The sequence below is a fragment of the Trematomus bernacchii genome, unplaced genomic scaffold (assembly GCF_902827165.1).
Source record: "Trematomus bernacchii unplaced genomic scaffold, fTreBer1.1, whole genome shotgun sequence".
NCBI classification, from domain to species: domain Eukaryota; kingdom Metazoa; phylum Chordata; class Actinopteri; order Perciformes; family Nototheniidae; genus Trematomus; species Trematomus bernacchii.
In genome coordinates this window covers 12,961,822-12,983,751 of record NW_022987828.1, presented here as the reverse complement: position 1 = coordinate 12,983,751, position 21,930 = coordinate 12,961,822, and the positions used below count along the sequence as shown (strand labels likewise).

The following is a 21,930-nucleotide window of genomic DNA, read 5'->3' as shown; positions in this document are numbered from 1 at the left end:
GGTTTCAGCTGTCCTTCTTCAGTTGTTTGAAACTATAATGATAAGGCTGTTGTTATTCTTCCCATATTATTTATCCCATGAAAGGATGAAAATAAACGTATTTATACTGTTGCTTAATACTTTATGTCTTCCCTACAGTGATTGTGCCACTCAGCCCCAAGCTCATTGAGCTTTAAAGTAATACATTATGAAAAATAACACATTTTCATTGCTTATGAACGTACATTTGTAAAGCCTACCAACACACAAACTGCCACAAGACAAGCTGTGATTCTAAAAATTAGTATGAAAAATGTATGAACATTAAAGCATGTAAACATTGTAGTATGAACCTGAAAATGTCAGATTTAAGAAGAAAACAGCGTGAAATAATTGTAGTAATTATACGTCAGAATAAAGAAGAACAAAGACCTGTCATTAGTCTTGATTTAGACTTTATTCAAAATGTTGATAAACTTGATACTCTTGATCAATCAGGCGTGAAATAACCAATACTGTAATGATAACAAAAAACGCTCACTGAAACAGATGTACTCAAAGCTAACCTGACCGAGATGTTCAGTGATTTACAGGAAGTGTTGCATTAAACAGGAAGTCGTGTTATTTGATCGGAAGGTGGCGGGCTGCACTACGCCTCTGAGGTTTTAGTTTTTTCGTACGGAGTTGTTTTCTGTGTAAGAACTCCTTGCTAGCAGCTACTTCATTTAGTGGTTTTGGTCCTGAAGACAGAGGCCTTAGAGCTGGAAGAGTTCAATTTGGTCCCTTTAGCCAGACGCCTGAATGCACCTTATGGAGAACCGCCATCACACACATCATGCTGCAGTTTGTCAAATGAAGTGGAATGTCTTTTTGGGAATGTCCAGTCATCGTTTGCCTTCAAAACCTTTCTTTTTGTTGCTGTAAACAACCTGTAGGCTTTAGACTGTAATACAATATGTTTAGGGGAATATACAGCACCAGTGCATCATGGTATTTACAGATAACCCTTCATGTGTAAAAAAAATAAAATAAAAAAGGGTAAATCCAGTGATATCTTGGCTTGTAAACTGCCCCTTTGACAGCTTGGTGATTAGTAAGGCCTTTACAGTGTGTTGCTCTGACAGTCAGTGGTCATAAAAACGCAGAACATGGGGTACTTCACATTCTAACCCATCATCAGATGCCACAGTAATATACACAGCAGAATCACAATTATATTTACAGCATTTGGAAGTTCGTACCTTTCTACAAATGAGCCCTTGGTTCGTCCTTCAAAAGCGGGACACATTTTCTATTGAACTTCTCCAAAACAGACTGAAGGAGGAAGACAGGGATAGCAGTCAGGGGGATTCAAGAATCAGTCAGTTTTAACGAAGAAGAAGTTCATTTGTTCAATTTGAGGAGAGAAAGCCCGGGAGTGACCATAGGAAGAGGTACAGTATATTTCCTGCATAGTCACACCTCAGTTCATAGAGGTTTGGAGAAAACTAAATCAACTTACCATGAATTAATCCTGAGGAAGCCGTTCACTTGGCTCTAAAATCATAGTATGTATAATAATAGAAAACTGTCTTCAATGTCTTTTAGTGAAATTCTGTTCTCAAATGTCCCTCCTGAACGTGATGAGATGGACATGTGGCTTCATGGGAAAGCTGCTTGTTTAATGCTACAAAAGTGTAAAAATAGAAATAGAACACTTAGATTCTGACTCAACTCGATATCAAGGCTCAGTTTAAAGTTTACGCACGTTATTAAAAAAAAAATGTGGATTTCATTTAGACATTTTGTTCTTAAAGGCACAGGGTGTGTTTATAGTAAGCCATTTTGTGCACTCAGTGTTCTGTACATATTTCTCCAATGTGGCCACTCCCGGGCTGCTTAATAATCTGAAATGATGCTGTGTCTTTACAGGCCTAGCCAATCAGAGAGGTCCTTTTGAGTTTTGAACGTAGAAAAGATTCCATGTGTGCTCTGTCGGACTTCCAGTGTTTTCCTACCTGCATGGCTAAAATCGTCAGGGCATTCTGGGAAGAAAACACACTTTCATCCTCGCTCCGATCCAGTGTGCGAGCCGTCTCTAGAACACGAACGGTACTGCAGCATGGGTGACTTTAAAACACTCATAAAACAGCATATATGCAATACAAAACAACTGCCAGCATTAGGCTGATACTGGGAGAAAAGAAATATTTACAAATTATTTTTTTTGTTCAACATTTTAAGGGTACATGCATGCATGATTCTCAAGTCAACAAATCTAAAAGCGTGATCGCACAACTCTGAAACTGACATGGAATGTATGTCCTGCTGGTAGCTAAGGTAAGGTCAAGTCTCTTCATATTAAATTACCTATAAAAATATATATATAAATAAAAAGGTGAGGGTATTGTGTTGCGAAAGCTGCAGCAGCGGTCAACGTTTAGCTGCACCGACAGAACGAGAGAAGAAGGTAACAAAGGGGAGAGAGGAGCACCAGAGGATGCTGGGAATGTTCAGAACTCCAGAGTGTTCCCAAATGGGACAAGGCAGTGTGTTGGACCGGGAGGGAACATCGTAGACCTGCTGCCACGCCACGGTTCTAGAGCTCAGGCTGCGTCCAAAATCACTCACTGCTCACCGACTGACTTTAGTTCCTATGTGCCTCAGAATGTAGTCGGGATTCATGGACTCAAAAGTATCCCACAATGCATCGTGAATCTAATCGATAGATTTATGATTCGAAAATGATAAAAGTAGGGTAGACATGTGGTTTTTGTCGAAGGAACCGGAAGGAGTTTACTTTCTATACTGAAAATAAAAAATTGCTAATACAATTTTATGTAATAACATTTGAAGTGGCCGCTGAGTATTTTCTGCTAAAAGGTGTGCCTTATGTAAACATATGAGTAGTAACTTGGCATTACCAAACTTGAAGTATTGGAGCTAAAATTCTCCAACCTAATATTATTGTTTTTGATGGTTTAATTGTTATTCTTCTCATTAACTGTTATCTTAATCATTTCACTTTTTTTAACGTTCTGCATCAAACATGCTGGATGAGGAAAAAACACCCAAATATGTTTTTGTACTTGTGTTTCCACAGAGCTCTAAAAAGCTTTTATAGAAAGACTATATAGAGTATTTTCAGTGGGAGTGTGTTTACATACAGTATAGTGAGCGAGTGAATGATTTTGGACACAGTCTCTGCTCTAGAACAAAGACACAGCGGGGTTCTAAGTGATAGAACCTTTTTTAAAACATAGAAAAAAGGCAGCCAGGTTCTAAACCCTCCAGGAGTTTTAGGCCAAAAATCTATCTAAACGTTCTGAACCTCTCTAGATTGTACGGGATGAGCTATGACCCCAGCAGATCACTTCATACAGCTCCTACGAGAGGAACTCTTTCTCCAGCTCGAAGACGGAGGCCCGCCCCGGGGAGCTCTGGATGCGGCAGAGCGGCACCGTGCAGTCTCGTTTCTGGCCCTCCGTGTCCATGTCCAGCAGCGAGCAGCCCATCCCCACGTCGGAGGACAGCACCACGCTTATGTTTTTAGCCGCCTTCTCCCCGGAGTAGTGGCCCAGGGAGTAGCTCTTGTTGCGCCCCCGCAGCAGGGCCCAGGCGTGGGGTTTGGCCCTGAAGGACACGGGCCGGGGTCTGGAGAACGCCTCCCCTTTAGAGGGCTTCTCTGAAACCTCCTTCTGCTGCTTCTTCTGCGTGGAAGGAGGAGGCAGAGTGGCTGGAAACAGAAGGAGGAGATACATTTGAGCATACATTCGATATTTTAAGGCCATATACACATGCTTATTTCCCTTGCGCTTCCCCATGTTTTGTGATACTCACTATTGTGGTTGGTGGAGTATTTCTTCCTGCGCAGACGTGGCCCTGTGTTGTTGTTGTTGCTCTGCTCTGTCGGCTGGCTTTTGGTTTGCACTGGTGTCTGTGTGTTAGCTGCAGTCCTGTCATTCTGGCCTTCTGTAGGAACTGCTGCGATGGGTCCGGATGTCTCTGTGTGATGATTGGCCGCCACAGGCTCCACCTTCCCCGGGCTGGTCTTCACCGCAGCCGCCTCCTGTGGCTGGCCGAGACACTTGTTGGAGTTGCATTCCATAATGGCCGACATGGAGATGAGATTGACCGGCAGAGCGGCGGTGGGGTTTGACGATGCCTCGTTTTTCTGGGGTCGTCCGCTCGGTGGCGAGGTGCTGCGGCGGAACCGTGTGGCCCGCTGAAAAAGCCCCTCCTTTTTCTTCTTCTCTTTCTCCTCGCGCTGGGGCTCGCAGTCCTCCACGGGAGCCGAGTTCTTGAGAGCTTCTCTGATGTCATAACCGAGCACCACTGAAGCCAGCAGCGCGCCGCAGCCGTAAAGCGCCGAGTCGGTCTTACGGCGCGTCGATGCCCGCTTCAGGCTGTTGGTGGGGGTGAGCTGGGGGGTGGTGGAGCTGGACGAGGTGGAGGTGGTGGTGTACGGGTCGTCCGGGGTGTCCGGAGCGCCGCCCTGACCTGCTGTGCCGATCCCAGAATCCCCCGACCCACAATGCCCGGCGGGGCTCTGAGGCTGCTGCTCGTCCCTCCACATAGGTAGATCAATGTACACCTGGTTGGGGAACTTGAGCTGCTTTGGCTTGGAGCTGTCAGGAGAATCCTGGGAGAACGCCTCGTCTTTACCGCCGCCCGCTGGACACAGAAAGAGGAAATCAGTTATAAAGTATATATGATAGGATATATTCTCAAAACCCCTTGGTTCAAAGACATGCAGTACGTGGGAATACTGATAGCATTGCATACATGTGTTTTCCCCTATTTAGGAATATCTTATGGCAGAGTAGAGTTCCCTGCCACTTAACAACAAATTAATGAATTGTGTTTGTTTGATAAACCTCAGGGACATTACACAATATTACAAAAAATGTAAAGTAAACTAAAAGTAAACAAACACTTAGATTTAAAAATATGTTCAGTCAACAGTTATTATTCACTTGAGGCATTTTAAAATGCACATCATCACAATGGATTTCCAGCGGACCTTGTTCAGTAAACAGGGCGGCGAGGGGGACAGACTTCTGGGATTTGACCAGGCTGGTGGACCAGGGGTTACTGCCGTCTGACAGAGGGCGCACTCTGAAAACAATTTGGACAAGAAAACATGAACATTTGAAAATGTTGACTTGTAGTAGCCTCTTGCTTGTGGTACGATGTTACTTTGTATTGTATATTTCTGTGTAAAAGAAAAACATATCAAAACGTATCACTTCCTATCTTAACATTTAGACATGAGGATGTTTAGGGTCAGGAGCCAACAATGTGTGTACACTGTACCTCTCAGCAGCAGCAGGCCTCTCTTTGCTCTGGACTGAACTGGGGCCCCAGGTTCTTCCTTTCTTCTTGATTCCCTTTCTCACATCCTCAAACTCCTCCGGCCTGAAGGGGGTGCTGCGGCCCCATGTACGGTTGCTCTCATCTTGAGTTACTGTAAACACAGGACCATAAATGTTACCATAAACGAAAAACTACTGAAGGAGGATATCAGATCTATCTCACTGCAAATATGTTGCAAAGATAAGTTAAAAAGTCTGATTACGCCAATCTCTCTTCAAAGTGGAGGGAATTAATGCCATTCTACACTTGATTGATATACTCTTTTAATTATTTATTAACAGAGTCTCATTCAGGGAAGATTCAGATTTTTTGTGTATTAATTTAAGAACATTTCAAACCAAAAAGCTGAAGACACCAAACCCCCAAAAGCTGTTGTTATAAAAGCTTTTTATAGCTGCGGGTTAGTCATTGTGAAAGTGTGAGTGAAAAGATGATCCACCAAAGATTTCCGGGCAACAGACTCGGGCCAGTACATACCAGTATGTTTTTAAAAAAGGGCCAATTATTTTATTCCAACCAAATAATATAAAAAGATTAAAGAACAAATATGAAAGCTGACGGCCCAAGTCTGTGGCAATAACCTCATCATTAGAGTACCTGTGGAACCATTTTAAACAGCAGCAAAAACACCAACATTTTGTTAAAAGGATCAAATCAGGGAAACCTTGTCAATCATCACATACAGTCCCAGTGAAAGCTGTTAGGCCTCAAACCCTATTACTGTCAGTGAGCCGAGCATCACATGCAGCGCTTGGTGCTGTTAGCCACACACGCTCTGCATGTGGTTAGCCAATAGCTTGCCTTTCCTCCTGAGCCCACAGGAAGTTGTGAGCTCGCTGGTCAGATCAACTTCCTGTTGGTAAACATACAAACTGTCCTTTCGCATGTGGGACGTCACTGAGGAGGAAAACATGCATGTTACCTCTGACCAACTTCAAGGATTCAAGGCTTGTATTGTCGTTGGTACATAGCTACAGTGTAGTGACAATGAAATTCTTAGGTCACAGGCCAACATTAACTATCCAATGTTTAACTAAGCTAGGAGCCTACCTCAAAATGCGCTGTGAAACACAACATGAGGTAAAGATTAGTTAAACAGAAGGTCTGTGAATTGTGATTCATTGAGGCTAATCATAACAAATACAGTCTAAAGACCAGCATCAACCATTAATGCTCAAGAGGAATTTGTTCCAGTTATTGCAAGGGCGTTGGTGCGAGACTAACAACATCATCCAACTGTTCAAACAACTGGCTGACAACTTGCGGCTCTGGAGCTTTTGTTCACACGGCTCTAGCCATTGTGACACGGTTCCCATTTTCCCAGTTCACATAGCACTCTCAGAGAGCTGATGTGATTTATTAAGAACACTAACATGTGTTTAATAAAACACTGATTTGACTTAATCCAGGTGCAGGAGAAGATCAGACCTCACACTGAGGTAAACTACAGACTTACGCTGAATGGCTCGTAGGCGGGGGATGAGGGTGGGACTGCTGGGGGGAGAGGTGCTGGCGCTGTGAAGGCTGCGCCTCTTGTCCATGGAGGGCGACGCCTGCACCGTGATCTTATGCTGGAAGTCTGGAAAGCAAAAAAAGAACAAGCACATATGGTCATTAAAATCACAGAATAGGTACAATTTGATAGATTACACACAACACTCTTAGTAAAATGCTTGCACAATCCAAATGTTGCACCACTGGCACACAAATACTATCCAAATGTGGGGACGGGGACGGGGACGGGGACGGGGACGGGGACGGGGACGGGGACGGGGACGGTGCGGTGCCCCCACAAATAGAATCAAATTCTGTGGGAAACACTGCATACTATAAGGATTTGAGATAATGAATTTCAATAAAATGACAAGAAAACACCCCGGAATGATCAAAACATTGGGATGGTCTCTAACTTTGTCTCAATGTCTGTACATGAAGGAATAATAAAATAATGAATAAAACCTGGTCAAGACAACTATCCACTCACCTGAGGGCAGGCTGATGCGGTTTCCATCCTTCAGTTTGAGGCGGGAACGTTTGAATTTGCCTTTCCTCTTCTTCACGTTGGGCTTATCTTTGTTGAGCTGGAAGATGAGGATGTTGAGCTCTCTCTCCAGCACGTTGATCTCTCGCTCCGCCAGCTGCTGCTCCCGTCTCTTCAGCAGCTCCTCCTGAGACTTCTGCTGGAGGGCGGCCCTCGTCAGCTCCTCTTCTCTGGAACGTAGCTCCTGGAGGAACCAGGTGTTAAGACACATATGGTTAGAGAGAGGGGCACACAGACTTCTGTTGTCATGGGTACACCGACACACTGACAGGCCCAGGGAAACAGTCGTTTACAACTGAACACAAAGACAGACTTTCTTCAGCTCCAGTGAGCCCTGTTACAGGTTACAACAGATGGGTAAAGTCTTTAAAACAGAGGCAGTCACGTTGCATGATGGGTAATGTAGGTGTAAACACAATTCATGCGCAAAAAAAACACTTTATGTCTGGTTCTACTACAGTGGAGTGCTCTTTTGATTTATTTTAAATAATATTTACATTGCTTATACAGAGAGAAAATACCGTATGGATCCAGAAAGTATTTTAAGGCCCACTCTGGATTATTATTAAACTGTGAGGTACTTAGTCATGTTTATGTATGATGTGTGCTCCTTGTCACAGTTTAGTTTTCCTAAAGTCCATACATGGCCACGTGGATATTCAGGTTTACAAATATTCCCACAAAACGAGAAAAGCTCTTGCAGACAGACGGCTGTGAGGCGAGCGTGAGTGTTAGCTGTCTGCTCGATAACCCCCTCGATAACATGTCGGTTTCAGGAGATTACTGCCTGCTGATTCAGGCCGTGTTACAAAGCTAACCAGTCTCGTCTCCTCCCATGGCTTACTCTTTCTTCATTCCCTCCATTTTCCTTTGAATTGCTCTCAGCTGAGTTATAATAATCCTTACTGGATGACTTCCATAAAGCAGCTTTACAGTGAAGCCACTTCAGCCACCCACCTAGAAAACAGACTACTGTGTGACGTTTACAGGAAATGTGCTGATGTAGTGGATTTATTTATTCCCTTAATCTTTGGAAATCTTTAAAAAGCGGGCAAACTATTTAAGGTTTTTATGTCATTGTGAGGCATATAACTATATCATTGTTAAGTGTTTAAGTAATAAGTGTAAGTTAGTGATAAAAAGGTGGTTTAGCATCAGGTAGAATACATACATTTATAATGCAAACACAAAAAACAACACCTGTAGAGTTTTCAGTATCTGTGTCATTCAGTTGACCATGCGTTGATCCAGCTCTGTGTGCTGATCCTGCTGTTTTCTACAAACACTAATTAACCCCCCCCTCTTTAATCCAGCGATGGGGGATTTAAACAGGAAGCAGATTAAGGTCTTAACAAGGGGAAGTACACCAAAGCACCTTGGCATTAATCACTTGTTTTTATAAATGGCGATTAGCTTTTCCACTGAAAGTAAACAATTAAGGCTTTTAGTCCGTTAAAAGCTGTCCCTGGCAACTCTGCATGGTTAGACTAAATGCTTATGATAGATAATTCAACATGTAGAGAAAGGTACAATAAGGATAGGTTTCTATGGTGTAATGTCAGTATATGGATGTCTGACCTTCTCTTTGGTCCTGAGCTCATCAAACATCTCCTGGATCTCCACCCGCCAGTCGTCCTGCATGCTGTGGAAGGAGTCCTGCGGCATGGTGGCCATCACCGCCTCCTCGATGGCCGACAGCTGCTCCAGGATGCAGGAGAAGGAGGGACGCACGTGGGGGTCTTGGTCCCAGCATTCTGGACACAAACAATGCAATGAAGAGATTGACACATATATATGTATTGTTCCAGTAATGGGATATTCCCAAATAGACCTGGAGGCAAGCTCTGACAGTTATTGACTAAGAATATGCCTAAGAATAAGAAGTCTACCCAAAATCTGTAAAGGAAACATTTCACCCAACATCCCACACATATTGACTAATGAAAAACTAGTAGAATAATTGAATTGAAAGTAAATGAGCCCTGTGTGTACAGCTACCTTAATGTATAAACAATAAGTAATAGAAACAGGCTAGTTTAATGGCTGTCCAATGTTTTTATAAGTATAACTAAAGACAAGGCCGATTTTATGTTTTATTGATAGTAATATGGGTAATTAAGGGATAATGTTTTTGTCTATAGACTTGTGTACTGAGAAAAATACATTTTTGATGAATACGGAACTTTGTTTTCAACGGATAAAAACTTTAAATGTACCACAAATGGTATAATCTATACATTATAGAGTGCCACAGTGACGCGTCCTAAAACCCGGAAGTAAGTTAGCATTTTACTCCTTCCGGTTCCTTCGACAAAAACCAATGCAATTTCTCCATAGGATGTTGGAAAATAGCTCAAATTAAGGTTTGTGGTTGACACAAATTGAAGAGAGAGATCACGTTTTGTTCAGCCGGATAATATCCTCATGTCTACCCTACTTTTATAATTTTCTAATCATAAATCTAATCGATAGATTTATGATTAGAAAATTATAAAAGTAGGGTAGACATGAGGTTTTTGTCGAAGGAACCGGAAGGAGTTTACTTCCGGGTTTTAGGACGCGTCACTGTGGCACTCTATACTCCTCATGCAGTTGGTCTAGTGTGAAATTCAAATAAAACAATAAACTAAATATATTTGAAATTCTTTTTTAACGTATTTACCTTCCATTAGCTTGGCGAAGGGTTCTGGGCAGGTGGAGGGGATTGGTAACGTTAATTTATTGACCGCCACACCGTAGGCAACAGCAAGGCCGTCTATCCCGCGATACGGCACCTCCCCTGTCAACAGCTCCCACAGCAAGACGCCATAGCTGGATGACGCACAGACAAAGGAAGGAAAAGGAAGAGAGAGTAAAGGAGAGAGGGAGGGATATTAAACAAAATTAATTGGTAATAATGTCAGGCAAATGACTACCAGAAGGTATTTTATTCTGCAGTATGCTCTCTGTCATACCTCCAGACGTCACTGCCTTTGGAGAAGAGTGATGACTTGATGACCTCGGGGGCCATCCAGGAGTACGTGCCTGCAGCTGACATTTTTGTGGTTCTGTGCCACTCCCTGGCAAGGCCGAAATCTGTGATCTTCAAGGTCTTCCTCCCGATGTCGTCATTCTCAATCGTTTCAAATAATAAAACTGAAAAGAGAGAGGTGTACGTTAGGGAGGGGCCATGGGAGAGACTGGGAGTGGGAAGGAGGCAGGAAGGGAAGATAAAAAAAAAGATAGATGAGGGCATAACAAGCGATGAGTGATGAGGAAGGGAAAAGTGGAAAGACAGGATTGGGATGAAAGTGACACATGTGAGGGGGGTTAGAGGAGAAAGGAGAAAGACAAGTGAAGAGAAAAGGAGATACAAAGAGGGAGGGACAGAGAGAAAGATGGCTGTGCAGGGTGAGGAGATGATAGTGGATCTGGAAAAGGGTCAACACAGGTATGCAGGTCGTTTATTATTGTAGAAACAGAAGGTTGACAGCGCCACAAAGCACCTGTCCTCCGGTCCTAAAACTGTTTAACACATTAAAGACAGCCGGAGCCCTCCAGAGCGGCCGTAACACTATCCTTTGAGCTTTGTCACAGCGAAGCTACACACATTGACAAGTTTTATTCAGCAATAATATTACAGCCACATCATGTAAGAGTTCCTGTTATGTGTTAAACCCCCCTTTATGTTCTCATGTAAACAGCTGTATATGATTTTAGACCAGTTTTAACTCAGTTGGATACACATTACTGCATTTAGTCATGATACAGTATTATATATACACATAACATTTCATCTAACTGATGCTTTTATCCAGCGGCATACAAAGTCAACCATTAAGATACAAACTCAGAACAGCAAGAAACCTGTGAGTACATTCACTTCAAATGAACAATGACGGGCTGCCTGCTCTAACTATTGGTGTTTTATGAGCAGACCTTCATCAGTCCATGAAATCAATGGGGAGCAACAACAAAAAAGTTTGCCAGTCAATTCAAGAAAATGCTCAAAAAGGAAAATGAATCGAAGAGAAAGCAGTGTAACTAATAAGTCAATGTCATAATGAAATACGGAAGAGTGAATATTAAGCTTCCACGTAGAAGAAGAAAGCAGAAGAAAGCAAGACAAAGGAACTTGTGCCTTGCTAGGTGACGAGCGAGTGGGTAGTATAACTATTGTTTCAATGTCCAATGTTTCTTTTCAATAACAATAAACCTTCTCTCTGTGTGCTGATACAACAGCCACATTATATCCTTTATATCTCTGACAACAAAAACATCCCTTCCATGAAGTGGTGCATCACAGCCTCAACACTCTTGGATTTTGTTGATCCTCTTGGTATTATTTTCAACATTTGTTTTTTCCTCTGCCAAGATCTCCTTACGTTACAAACCGTCTCATTTCATTATTTACATGCAGACCTAACACTTCAGGTCAATTGGATCTCGTCCTATCAGCTGTGTTGTGTGCAAAGCTAGCAGAAAAACTTCAACTTGAGAGACTCAAGAGGCACTCAGGATTAAAACAAAGCTTGCTGACACATACACTCCCTTGGTAATATTCCCATGGGAAAAAAGAGGTAGAATGATAAAGATACATAGTGCAAGCACTGGAATAAACTTCCAAGGCATTCAAGTATCATACTGTATCACAAGGGATACTTGAACAAGTTTATCAGTTTCAAGGCTATTTGTTAACAGCTTTTAACAGAGGCGATGTGAAGTGTGTGTTATTATCAATCACTGACCTTGGACTTCCTCCTCCACAACAGTACCAAACTAAAAGCTGCCAAAGTATATGCACAGACAAACCTTTTCTAAAATTCTCAATCACAGCCATACATCTACTTCTTTATTTAGCCATCTGTCACCCTGTTGGTACAGTATGGTTTACCTACAATCAGATCTTTAATCCACACAAGATTCCTTGCATTAATAACACAACAACGGGTCAAGACTGGAACAGGACTACTGAAAAGGTGTAGGAGGGGTAGTAAGGAGGATAGCTGTTGACATCAAGAACAGATAGTGAGGGAGAAATTGGCACAGAGACCTAGAAACAGGCTCCACAGGGATATTTGTGTGTGACGAAAAGTAATAAACTTGTGCTGATTTCCAACTTTTCAGTACGACACCAAATACATCCCTGAACGTATATCAGTGGTCGTTTTTTTCTACTATAAATATGTAAACCTCCTTCTCCTTTGTAATAAAGCAGATTCTGATTTTGCAACAACCATCATCCACCTTTAAACAGTAACACATGCATGGAAAATTCCAACTTAGTGAAAACAAGTTGTTGTCATTGAAGACACTGTTTCAGATTGTGAACTGATTCCAGGCAGTATGTTAGCTGTAGTCTGACTGCGATGGGTCTCCACTAATCGCAGTGGTTTTGGTGCCATTACTAGCCCAGGGCACGGAGGGGATCCTCTACCCAGGCGGCAACAATAGGAATTCCATTACAAACAGGTTTTACTACACCAATGATATACTTCTACTTCCTGTTGTCAAGTCCTCTCTCAGTGATTCCATAGATTCCTCCCAGCAGGCTCTGTAGGTTTAGAATGACTTATGATGGGTTGGTTACACAACCTAGAAGAACAGTGGTTTTGGTGTAACCCCGTCTGCGTTGATTGGCCTATAGAATATCATGCCAAATACTTTCTTTGTAGTGCCATGATACTTCAGTGTCAGCCCTCTAGAAATGTATGATAAAAGACCTTCTCTACCTGACTCCATGCTGACGTGATGCTACAAAACCAGCTAGCTGTTTTGTTTGGCTACCGAGTCTTAGCAGTGTTAGCATCAAAGCTAAGATCTTCACTACATAGCCAATGCTTGTTTACCTGTGTCTAGGACTGCAACTCAGAGCTAAGCGAATGCACAGAATCAGTCTTTGGTATTATTGTGCTTCTATAGAGAATCCAAGGCCTGTTTGAAGAGAGAATGAACGGCACACTCTCACTGTTACATGGAAGCAAATAGCCATAGGTTATAGCAAATGGTACCAACGTAGGACGAACAAATTATTTCTGATTCTGATGCAACAAAAGCCTTCAAATTGTTGGTAAAATAGAGTATTTTTTAAAGTAACCTAACTTGTCAATTGATGAAAAAGCTTATTATCTCTTTCATCCAGATTTGCAAGATAGGTTTAAGTTAAGTTAACTGGAATAAATGTAACGTTATGTAGCCGTCAATCACGTTATGATTATGTTAGATTATTAGGTTTGCCAGCTGAAAAAGTGAAACGTGTTCTTTGATACCTGTTTAGTTTCAGTATGATTTAAGATCATTTTATCCATTGTAAATTGCATTTACAAATGTCTTGTGTTATTTTCCGTACTTTTCCCTTACTCTGTATTTTCTCATTCTTTTGAAAAGATAATGTTTTTTTTAGCTAATAACAGCTCAATGCAATTTGAGATGGATATGCCTCGAAGGCAGACCCCACCCTCAGTCCAGCCCCCATTTAATTCCCTTTTCCAACAGTGGATCTTCAGGCAGTCCCATCCTTCATGGGGAAACAGGGGGAAGATCAGAGGCAGAGCTGCTGCCTTCAAAGCAGATCCCACGCTTCTTCCCATTGCTTTCTACCCCTCGAGGTAAAACAGTAAAACAATACTCTTTTTGGGAAAACATGGCCATTTCTTTTATCTTTAACAAACTAAAAGTACCTACATTTTAACGCCCTGCAACAGTTAGAATCCCACTAACCATAAATTATAAATGAAAGTGAAGAACATGTTTAAAAAAGGTTTTGGAAGATATTTGCACATTTGCAGTCAGTTACTCAATCAGAAGACAATACATCTCTTAACTCTTAAGTAAGTAATTTCCCTTTATAAAAGAAGTCAGCTAATCCGTTCCTTTAGTATTTCATGCATACTGTAGGATACATATATCAAATAGGCACAGCTAAGAAAAGCAAGAAAGTCTTGTGTACTGAGGAATGAATTAAAAACAACCAAAACGCTATTTAAAATGGTTAAACTACTTGTATCTTTAGCAACAGGCAGAGCTCTGTGAACTATGCTCTCTATGTTATAACTTTAAAAAAACATACTTTAAAGTGGTATACTAATCTATTACTCATTTCAAATCAAAGCATCAATTCAGCATAACATTTTGTGGCATAACTAAGCATTGATGCAACATGGTTGCTGCAGAAATCCTGAGTGATTCCTCCTAACTTGACGTGGCAGTATTTTGGTAACTGTACCAACAGACTGAGCATGAGAGTAAGAGGGCTTCCTGCAACAAGGCTGCAAAACATTCCCCGACTGGTCCGTCTCTCCCGGCTGCAATGAGAGCGCCCCCAGGCATTCTGGTTGATGGGAAAGGATCAGAGCTAATGGCTGGCTAAATCCATCTATCATGGTCACGTCTCTCTGGGCCACTTGCTCTTTGTCTGGCCTCTTCCCCTGCTAGTTTAAGCTTGACCCATAACTAAGCAAATGAAAACATGACAAATGTTAAAAGGTGTACAACCAGTACCTTTTGCTGTTGTAAGCATCTATCAATGTGCTAGAGAGCTACGGAGGGGATTGGTTGCTTTAGAAGGCAGCTATTCTCAGCTGTGGGCCCTTTTCCTTTTCACCCTGCCCTGCAACAATAGGTGCAGTCAGGGAGAGGTCATAAAAAACAGAGTGAAAGCATCTCCACTCCTCCTCTCTCCCCTCTGCCCATTCTCTGGTCAGAGAAAAGACAGGCAGTAACTGTCTGTGTGTCACCAGGGGTAATTGTGGGAAGCCTGAGAAAAGTTGCCCTGCAACACCTAGTCAAGCCTTGGTAATGCTTCCTCTTAAATTCAACTTATTACAGACGTAGAACACGACAACGGAGAAATAACAGGAGGAAGATGACCCAGTAATTAAAAACAGGGTTTCCCCAACAGGGAAACACCAATATACAACACTTTAGTATTTTAATACATAAGGGTGCAGCAGTAGGGGAACAGGCTAAATGAAATGAAGGAGGCATGAAAATAAGCTAGCACTGATATTAACCGATAGTAAGTGCCTGTCTATTCTCTTAATTTGGGCATGAGGAGAGAAAATGTGTGTCTTAATTAGATTTTAATGTGCTTCATATATTAATGGAATCTGTATTAATTTTAGTGCATTGAAAAAAGAAAAGAAACCCCGTTCTGTGCTTCTACGACTTCTGCCATACAAATCTACAGAGTGATGGCTGAGTAAATAAAGACCCAGGGAAGAGGGAGGGGAACACCGATGCAGCGTGATGAAGTCTAACAATAGCTAAACTTGATGGGAGAATGCTGCTGCACACGCTCCAAACTGAACGCCGTCAGATTCAGTAGCGTTTGGCACACATTCCTGACATACTATCGCAACAAGATGTGAAAATCCAAAGTTGATGTGGGTTATGAGTGCTGGCTCAGGGCCAGGTTTCAGTGAGATTTCTTCTCTTATCTACTGCTCTATGAACACTTCTACTCTTAGGGGGAGTCTTTGAATCAAAGTTGTAAGATTGCAAAGAAGGAAGGATCAATGGAAAGATGTAATGAATATGACTAGGATAACAAAACAAATTCCTTTAAAGGCTGTTTTCAGAATGTATATGTAATGTTTTGTGTCCATACATCTCTGCTGACATGCTATTGTATTTAGGGGACATGTTTATTTACAAATTATCATAGCAAGTCTAGTATATTCGAAGCTTACCAAAATCGCAGTCTATGGTCAAAATAGTAAAAAGTTGAAAACATGGATCCACTACTTTGAGCATGGCATACATGTAGCCATTTTGGAAACATTTCTAAACAAACTACATTGCTAATACTTCTTTTGATGAATTAATATGATAATATACCAGTACAACAATATTAGTAAAGTCATTTTGGTTGACAATTGAGCTCGACGGCACACAGGAATTTGCTATATCAGGTTGCAGCTACAACGACAATACTTTTTAGCAGGATAAATTCCTTGGGTTGAACTTGTTTAGTAAGTTTCATTCATATTTAAAAAAAAAGTTAATGTGCAAGCATTTAAAGTTTAAAAATTGCATTGGCCAAAAAGTAGACATGAAAAATAACAAGGAGCAAGAGGGGCATAAAGGAACAACAGGAGAAAGGTAAGTAAGGAGAAAAATAACGAAGTAAGAAGGAAACCCCCTCAGTTTGTGGCAATAAAAGAGTACCGCTGCTCTCTGGGAGATTAAATATGAACGGAACAAAACAAAACGAGGGCTTTGAGACCCTCCGAGTCCTAGCCATTCTTCTGGCCACAGTAGCCTAGCAACCGCTGCTTGACCAGTCCATTGTGCAAACGTATGTTAAGCTTTTATCCCTCATTAGCAACATTCCTCCCTGCAGGCTGGGATTTTACAGATTAGGTTGAAAAACACAAAAGAGATTGAACAAATCTTGCTGACTTCCAACATATTACTTTACAGGCTAATCATTGATCAAATAGCTGTATGTTTTTACTGTGTGGAGCATGTGTACACTGCGAGTTGATAAATGGCAGGCCGAGTGGTTGAGTGAAGGTGCAGAAGTGTAGATGTATGTATGTACCTGTCTGTAGGCTGGTTAAGGAAAAACACTGAGAGAAACAATTTTATACCAAAATAGAAAAGACACAAAGCCAAGCCAACAAACATGGTGCTCATTAAATATTGAAAAGTGACAGATTGCTGATAAACAAGCGCTTATTGCAATGTATCATTTTTTTTTTTTACCGCCTGCGTAGATAATTCTCAGTCCTTTTATCTTTTTAGACTGATGCACACACAATGCCAAGACAAACAGACAACAGGCCCTAACCAGCAGATGCAACAACTTCTCTAAGCTGCATTATTCTAGGTTTTTACTGGGAAAACAACCCAGCACACCACAGGGTGCCATTTGTGTGTGTTTGTGTGTAGGAGAGTCTTTTGTGAACTCACTGCCCTGATTCAAAGCAAACACATACAGCTTCTTTCATTCTTTCTTTATTTATCCGAGACCGTATATTTACTACAGAAACTCAGACTTCTGACCCTGGGACGAGCTACAACCTGCAACTAGGAACAATGTTGGTAGAATTGAACTTTGTTGGTCTAATTCTGTGGTTAACAGCTTAGCAGTGGGGACAGGTGCAGTAAAGACAAGAATGAACTCATAAAATCGAATATTTATTCAACAAGCCTACAAACTTAAAGTGGACCTATCATGCTATATTTGAATAATATATTGTAGGGCCATACCTATATAAAAGGTATAATTATACGTTTTCTTTTTCAAAATACCAAACATATCATGCATTTTAGCCATGCCTCATTTCGCTCTATTTCGCTCTACACCCTGTCTTTGCATGTGCTGCAGCTGACCACAGCCCCCTGCAAAGGAGGGGGGTGTGGTCGAGTGTGTGTTACCATGCTGTTACCATGCCACGGCAACCTCTCATTCCCCTGATAGGTCAGCTCCTCCGTCCTGACGTCAGAGAAATGTTCAAATCTGGATCAGTCTGTATCAGATCCGTTGCAGCCCCGTTTTTAGAGATTTGGGTATGGAGGAAAATAGAGAGGGTTGTGTTTTCGGACACTTGGTGAGTTCCCTGGAACACCGGGGACACATATTCATGTATAAAAGACGTACAAAAGTGCATTTTGCATGATAGGTCCCCTTTAAGCTCCTAAGCTTTATTTTAAGGTTTCCCTCTTTACCTAAAGCTTATGCTGTCTCTATGTCACAGTGAAGTGGCAGGACAAACACACTGACTTGTGTTCGCAGGCAGCACTGTGCCTGCTCGGGGGAGTTTGTTTGTGTATGTTCACCAAACATCCGATTAGCTTTAACAGTCTAAATGGTAATTAAATCCTTTCTCTCCATCTGCTGTAGACTGTAATTAACACAAATCTGCCATCTTAAATAAGACTATAGGGTTGGGCTCCTCCTCTGCACTGTTCATTACATGGCATCATATGTATATCAAATGTATTATTTCCAAGTAATATATAATACAAAAATAACACTCGACACAATGACTGTTTGTCCACAATACAATTGTGTTAAAGTTTCATTTGAGAGTTAATCAGTTTAAATCTCATGCATACTCACTGTATTCCAAATATATTAGGGTTTGGAAGGCGTTATTTGTTAGATCTATCAGAATTTACATACTTTTTCTGTGAATATAAGTAGACTGTAAACACTGCATTCACTATCCCTGCTGTTTATTAACTGAGAAGATAACCATGTGTTCAGGACATGTTGCAGCACATATAATCACTGGGCATATGCGTGTACGAAGTGGGCGATCAAAACAGGATCCTCTATTGAAGCAGTGGTAGGATTTTGTTTTGTTTTTCAAATCCAATCCAAATATCTTGATGGTGATTAAGGTTGGTCTTTTCTGTGCACATTTCACATGTTTTATCTCTACATGCACACACCGGCACTCAAAGCTAGAGATGAACAGACAGCAGGGTGGTTCCCCACATGGCCCCAGGTTGATAAGTCCCTGATCACAAAGGGAGAAATAGTCTTTGGAGTCATATTTCACACATAAACACACCTGAGTTGAAGTGGGTAGCCTGTGTCAGTGGGTATATGACTCAGACTCTTTTTTTCTCATCGAGTCCTACCCATTCATTATTCAGTCCTGGGAAACTAAAGTGTGCTGGCGTGTTGTCACTGAACAGCTCATGAAGGAACAAGCACAGAACCGAGTTCTTACAACATGACTATTCAAAAGGCAGACAAAACCTCAAGAGTCTCAATCTAATTTATCATTCTCTAATTATAAACACTTGCATTAATTGTGAAACTACACTCCTGGAGTGAAGGGGTTTCTCTATAATTAAACGTGGATAGTTTGTCTGCCTGACTTCTTTTTACCCTATGACCTCTGGTATTCGCTGTGGTTGGTCAAGCACATGGCCTGATAGTGTGGACTGAGTGTGTCTGACTATGTGTTTGGTAAATCACTGACTTTATTTGAACAACATTTCAGCTTGGATTTGAGAGGGGGCTGGGAAGGTGTGTGTGTGTGTGTGTGTGTATGTGTGTGTGTGTTTTAAAGGAGGAGAGGTTGAATGCAGGGAGGTGGGGGGCATCCCAGCTGAGCAAACTCTTTATTTCACATCCTCTTGATGGTATCCCCCACCACTTCATACACCCACACAGACCTTTTACACCTCTTAAATCCATCCTGAGTAAAGGGCAGTGCTGCAACAGCAGTGTTGTGAAATATGTGAATTTCAGCAGAAATATGTTTTCTAATAACATATGAGCATGAGGTAAATATTTCCAAATGCCCCAAGACATTAGTATGATATTGAACAATCTTATCTGTGACAGGTTGACATGTAGAGTTTTTCTAAAGGAGTTGTCCTTAAATAATTGCTATAGTTACCTAACACTAAAGGAAACTTAAGCAAACATGAACAAACTATTAATAGTTATAGTATGCCTAAAATAGGAAGGGATGCATGTGCAACAGGTGGATTCCCCCAATGAGGACTTTCTTCTATAAGTAAATAGGTTATTCATCATGATTGATGTCACAAACACATACAATCAAGCACACTTTAATCTTGGCTTACTGTTGCAAGACTTCAGGTCACGGTGGATGATGGGTACCACGGCCTCCTCGTGTAGGTAGAGCATCCCGCGTGCAATCTGTACGGCCCAGTTAACCAGGATGTGTGGAGGGATGCGCCTTCCGGTCAACGCCCGGTTCAGTGTCCCGCCTCGGGCATACTCCATGACCAGGCACAGGTTAGGCTCCTCCAAACACACTCCTTCCAGTTTAATAATGTTGGGGTGTTGCAGCATGGAGAAAAGTTTCCCTTCTTGTTTAACACCGCCCGCGGTGGCTGCTATGTCCTCATCAGGGTCTTGCCGAGCCGCTTTCACTGCGACCTCCTGATCTTTCCATGTGCCCCGGTAAACTTTGCCAAATCCACCCACGCCGATGATCTCCTCTAGTACCAGTTCACTGAAGGGGATATTGATGGGTGCGCTTGGGACTTCTCGTGTCCCCACAGACCCACTCGTAGTAGGTATACGGTAAATAGCCGGCTGGTAGGTGACATAGTTTGAGGGGAAAATCCCAACACGGTGGTTGATTTTACCCGTCCACCAGCCCTCGTCCCCGGAGATCGCTGCGTCTTTGGACAGCACCTCCACCACGTCCCCTCGCCTGAGGCTGAGCTCGTCCTCGCCGCTTGCCTCGTAGTCATACGCGGCCGTCCATAGGGACCGGGTCGGGCACAGCGGAGCAGAGTGAGCCCACGCCCGGGCTGTGGGGCAGTCTGTCCAGGCATGTTCCCCTGTCTCACCGCCGCCCGGCCGCCCTTCACCGTTTGGGAAAGCGGCCTGCGAGACATCCATTTCTCGGTGGCCGTAGCGGCACCATAGGGTGCAGAGCTTTTAGAGCAAAACTTTAAAACGGTAAAATGTAACTTTTTGAAATCCTCATGCTGTCACATCTATGAGACTAGCTGATGAGAACAGAGGGGCATTCCCTGCAGAGAGGATCAAACCGTGTCCAAAGTCCTGTGGGAGAGAGCGTCCACAACCCTTATCCACGTCGCCACTCCGGTAAAAGTATGAGGGTCAATAACTTGCTAGCGAGGTTGCTGGTTAGCCGAAATATGTTTCAGCTATTGTCAGCACTTAAAGGGCTGACGGTTGAACAGCAGTATAACGTTTGTAACTAACACCTCATGGCTTAAATCTCAAATAATCTATGCAATGAGAGATAAACTGGTCCACAGCATAGTATCTGCTTCTTCTGAAAGCTAACAAGCTAAGGCTAGCTCAGTACCGATGGAGCTAACGTTACCGCAGGTGCCGCAAGAGGTGCACCTGCACCGTCCACTCAGACCGGCGAAAGCGAGGCTCCGAGAGGCAGGTTTCTCTCACAAAGTCACCAGCAAATCTCATCTAGTCAACGAATCCCGAAATATAAAGTTATCTTGCTCGTTTGAGGACTTTTACCACGTTTTTGAGCTGCTTTTGCTGGCGGGTTAGCTTAGCATAGGTCAGTCCACTGACTAGTTAGGCAGTTGAAAAAAGTTTTAAGATCGGTTATTCCAACGTTCGTCTGTTTGTCCTTTGGCGACTTGAAGAAAGACCAACGGTTGAACACCTAGAAAGAACCAAAAACATCCTGGACTTCAACGCAAGAATGTGGTAATAAAAACTTGATTAGGAAAATCCATCAACTTTTATCAAAACAACCCCCCCATCGCAGTTGTCACCAGACGAAGTCGGACCCAGCATTGCTGTGCGGAGGATCAGGGGGACGCTGCTGTTGCTGCTCACACTGCTGCCTGTGGGCCCTCTGATTGGTGGATTACAGGACACGTGACCGCAGCAGCAGTAGGGGGGAGGAGGGAGGAGCTACTATAGGAATGTGTGAGGAGAGCGCGCCTTCAGGGAAATTATGGGAATATCGGACTTTATAAAATGACAAACATATACACACACATACACCACACACACGAATGCACACACCAGCCATGTGAAAAAGAAAACAATTTCAAAGTGAAAATATAACTACTACCCGTACTACTAAAGCTATTTTGGCCTTATATTGAGGTAGCCTACACAAAGAATT

The 21,930-nt window shown here is 42.4% G+C and overlaps 1 protein-coding gene across 2 annotated transcripts; it reads right to left on the bottom strand.

Moving 5' to 3' along the window:
• Window positions 1–55: 55 nt before the first annotated feature.
• Window positions 56–21,618, bottom strand: map3k21 (mitogen-activated protein kinase kinase kinase 21). 2 transcript variants are annotated; one of them, XM_034152544.1, is made up of 11 exons: window positions 19,910–21,618; window positions 10,330–10,510; window positions 10,038–10,186; window positions 8,954–9,129; window positions 7,319–7,559; window positions 6,791–6,913; window positions 6,136–6,231; window positions 5,275–5,425; window positions 4,982–5,076; window positions 3,799–4,632; window positions 56–3,694 (listed from the first exon to the last, which is right to left on the bottom strand). In XM_034152544.1, exons 1-11 carry the CDS (start codon window positions 20,697–20,699, stop codon window positions 3,345–3,347), a joined length of 3,186 nt encoding a protein of 1,061 aa, XP_034008435.1. In that variant the 5' UTR covers window positions 20,700–21,618; the 3' UTR covers window positions 56–3,344. The 2 variants fall into 2 exon arrangements, with proteins under 2 accessions (XP_034008435.1, XP_034008436.1); XM_034152545.1 differs by lacking the exon at window positions 6,136–6,231.
• Between the last annotated feature and the right edge of the window lie 312 nt (window positions 21,619–21,930).

What these genes read in the sequence shown, in the direction of transcription:
- map3k21 (XM_034152544.1), bottom strand. Translation starts at nt 20,699, where the DNA reads ATGGATGTCTCGCAGGCCGCTTTCCCAAACGGTGAAGGGCGGCCGGGC. An exon ending in AGCTCAGGACCAAAGAGAAG is followed by an intron (nt 7,560 to 8,953) that starts GTCAGACATCCA and finishes TGGTTCCTCCAG; the next exon opens with GAGCTACGTTCCAGAGAAGA. An exon ending in AGGCCTGCTGCTGCTGAGAG is followed by an intron (nt 5,077 to 5,274) that starts GTACAGTGTACA and finishes AATTGTTTTCAG; the next exon opens with AGTGCGCCCTCTGTCAGACG.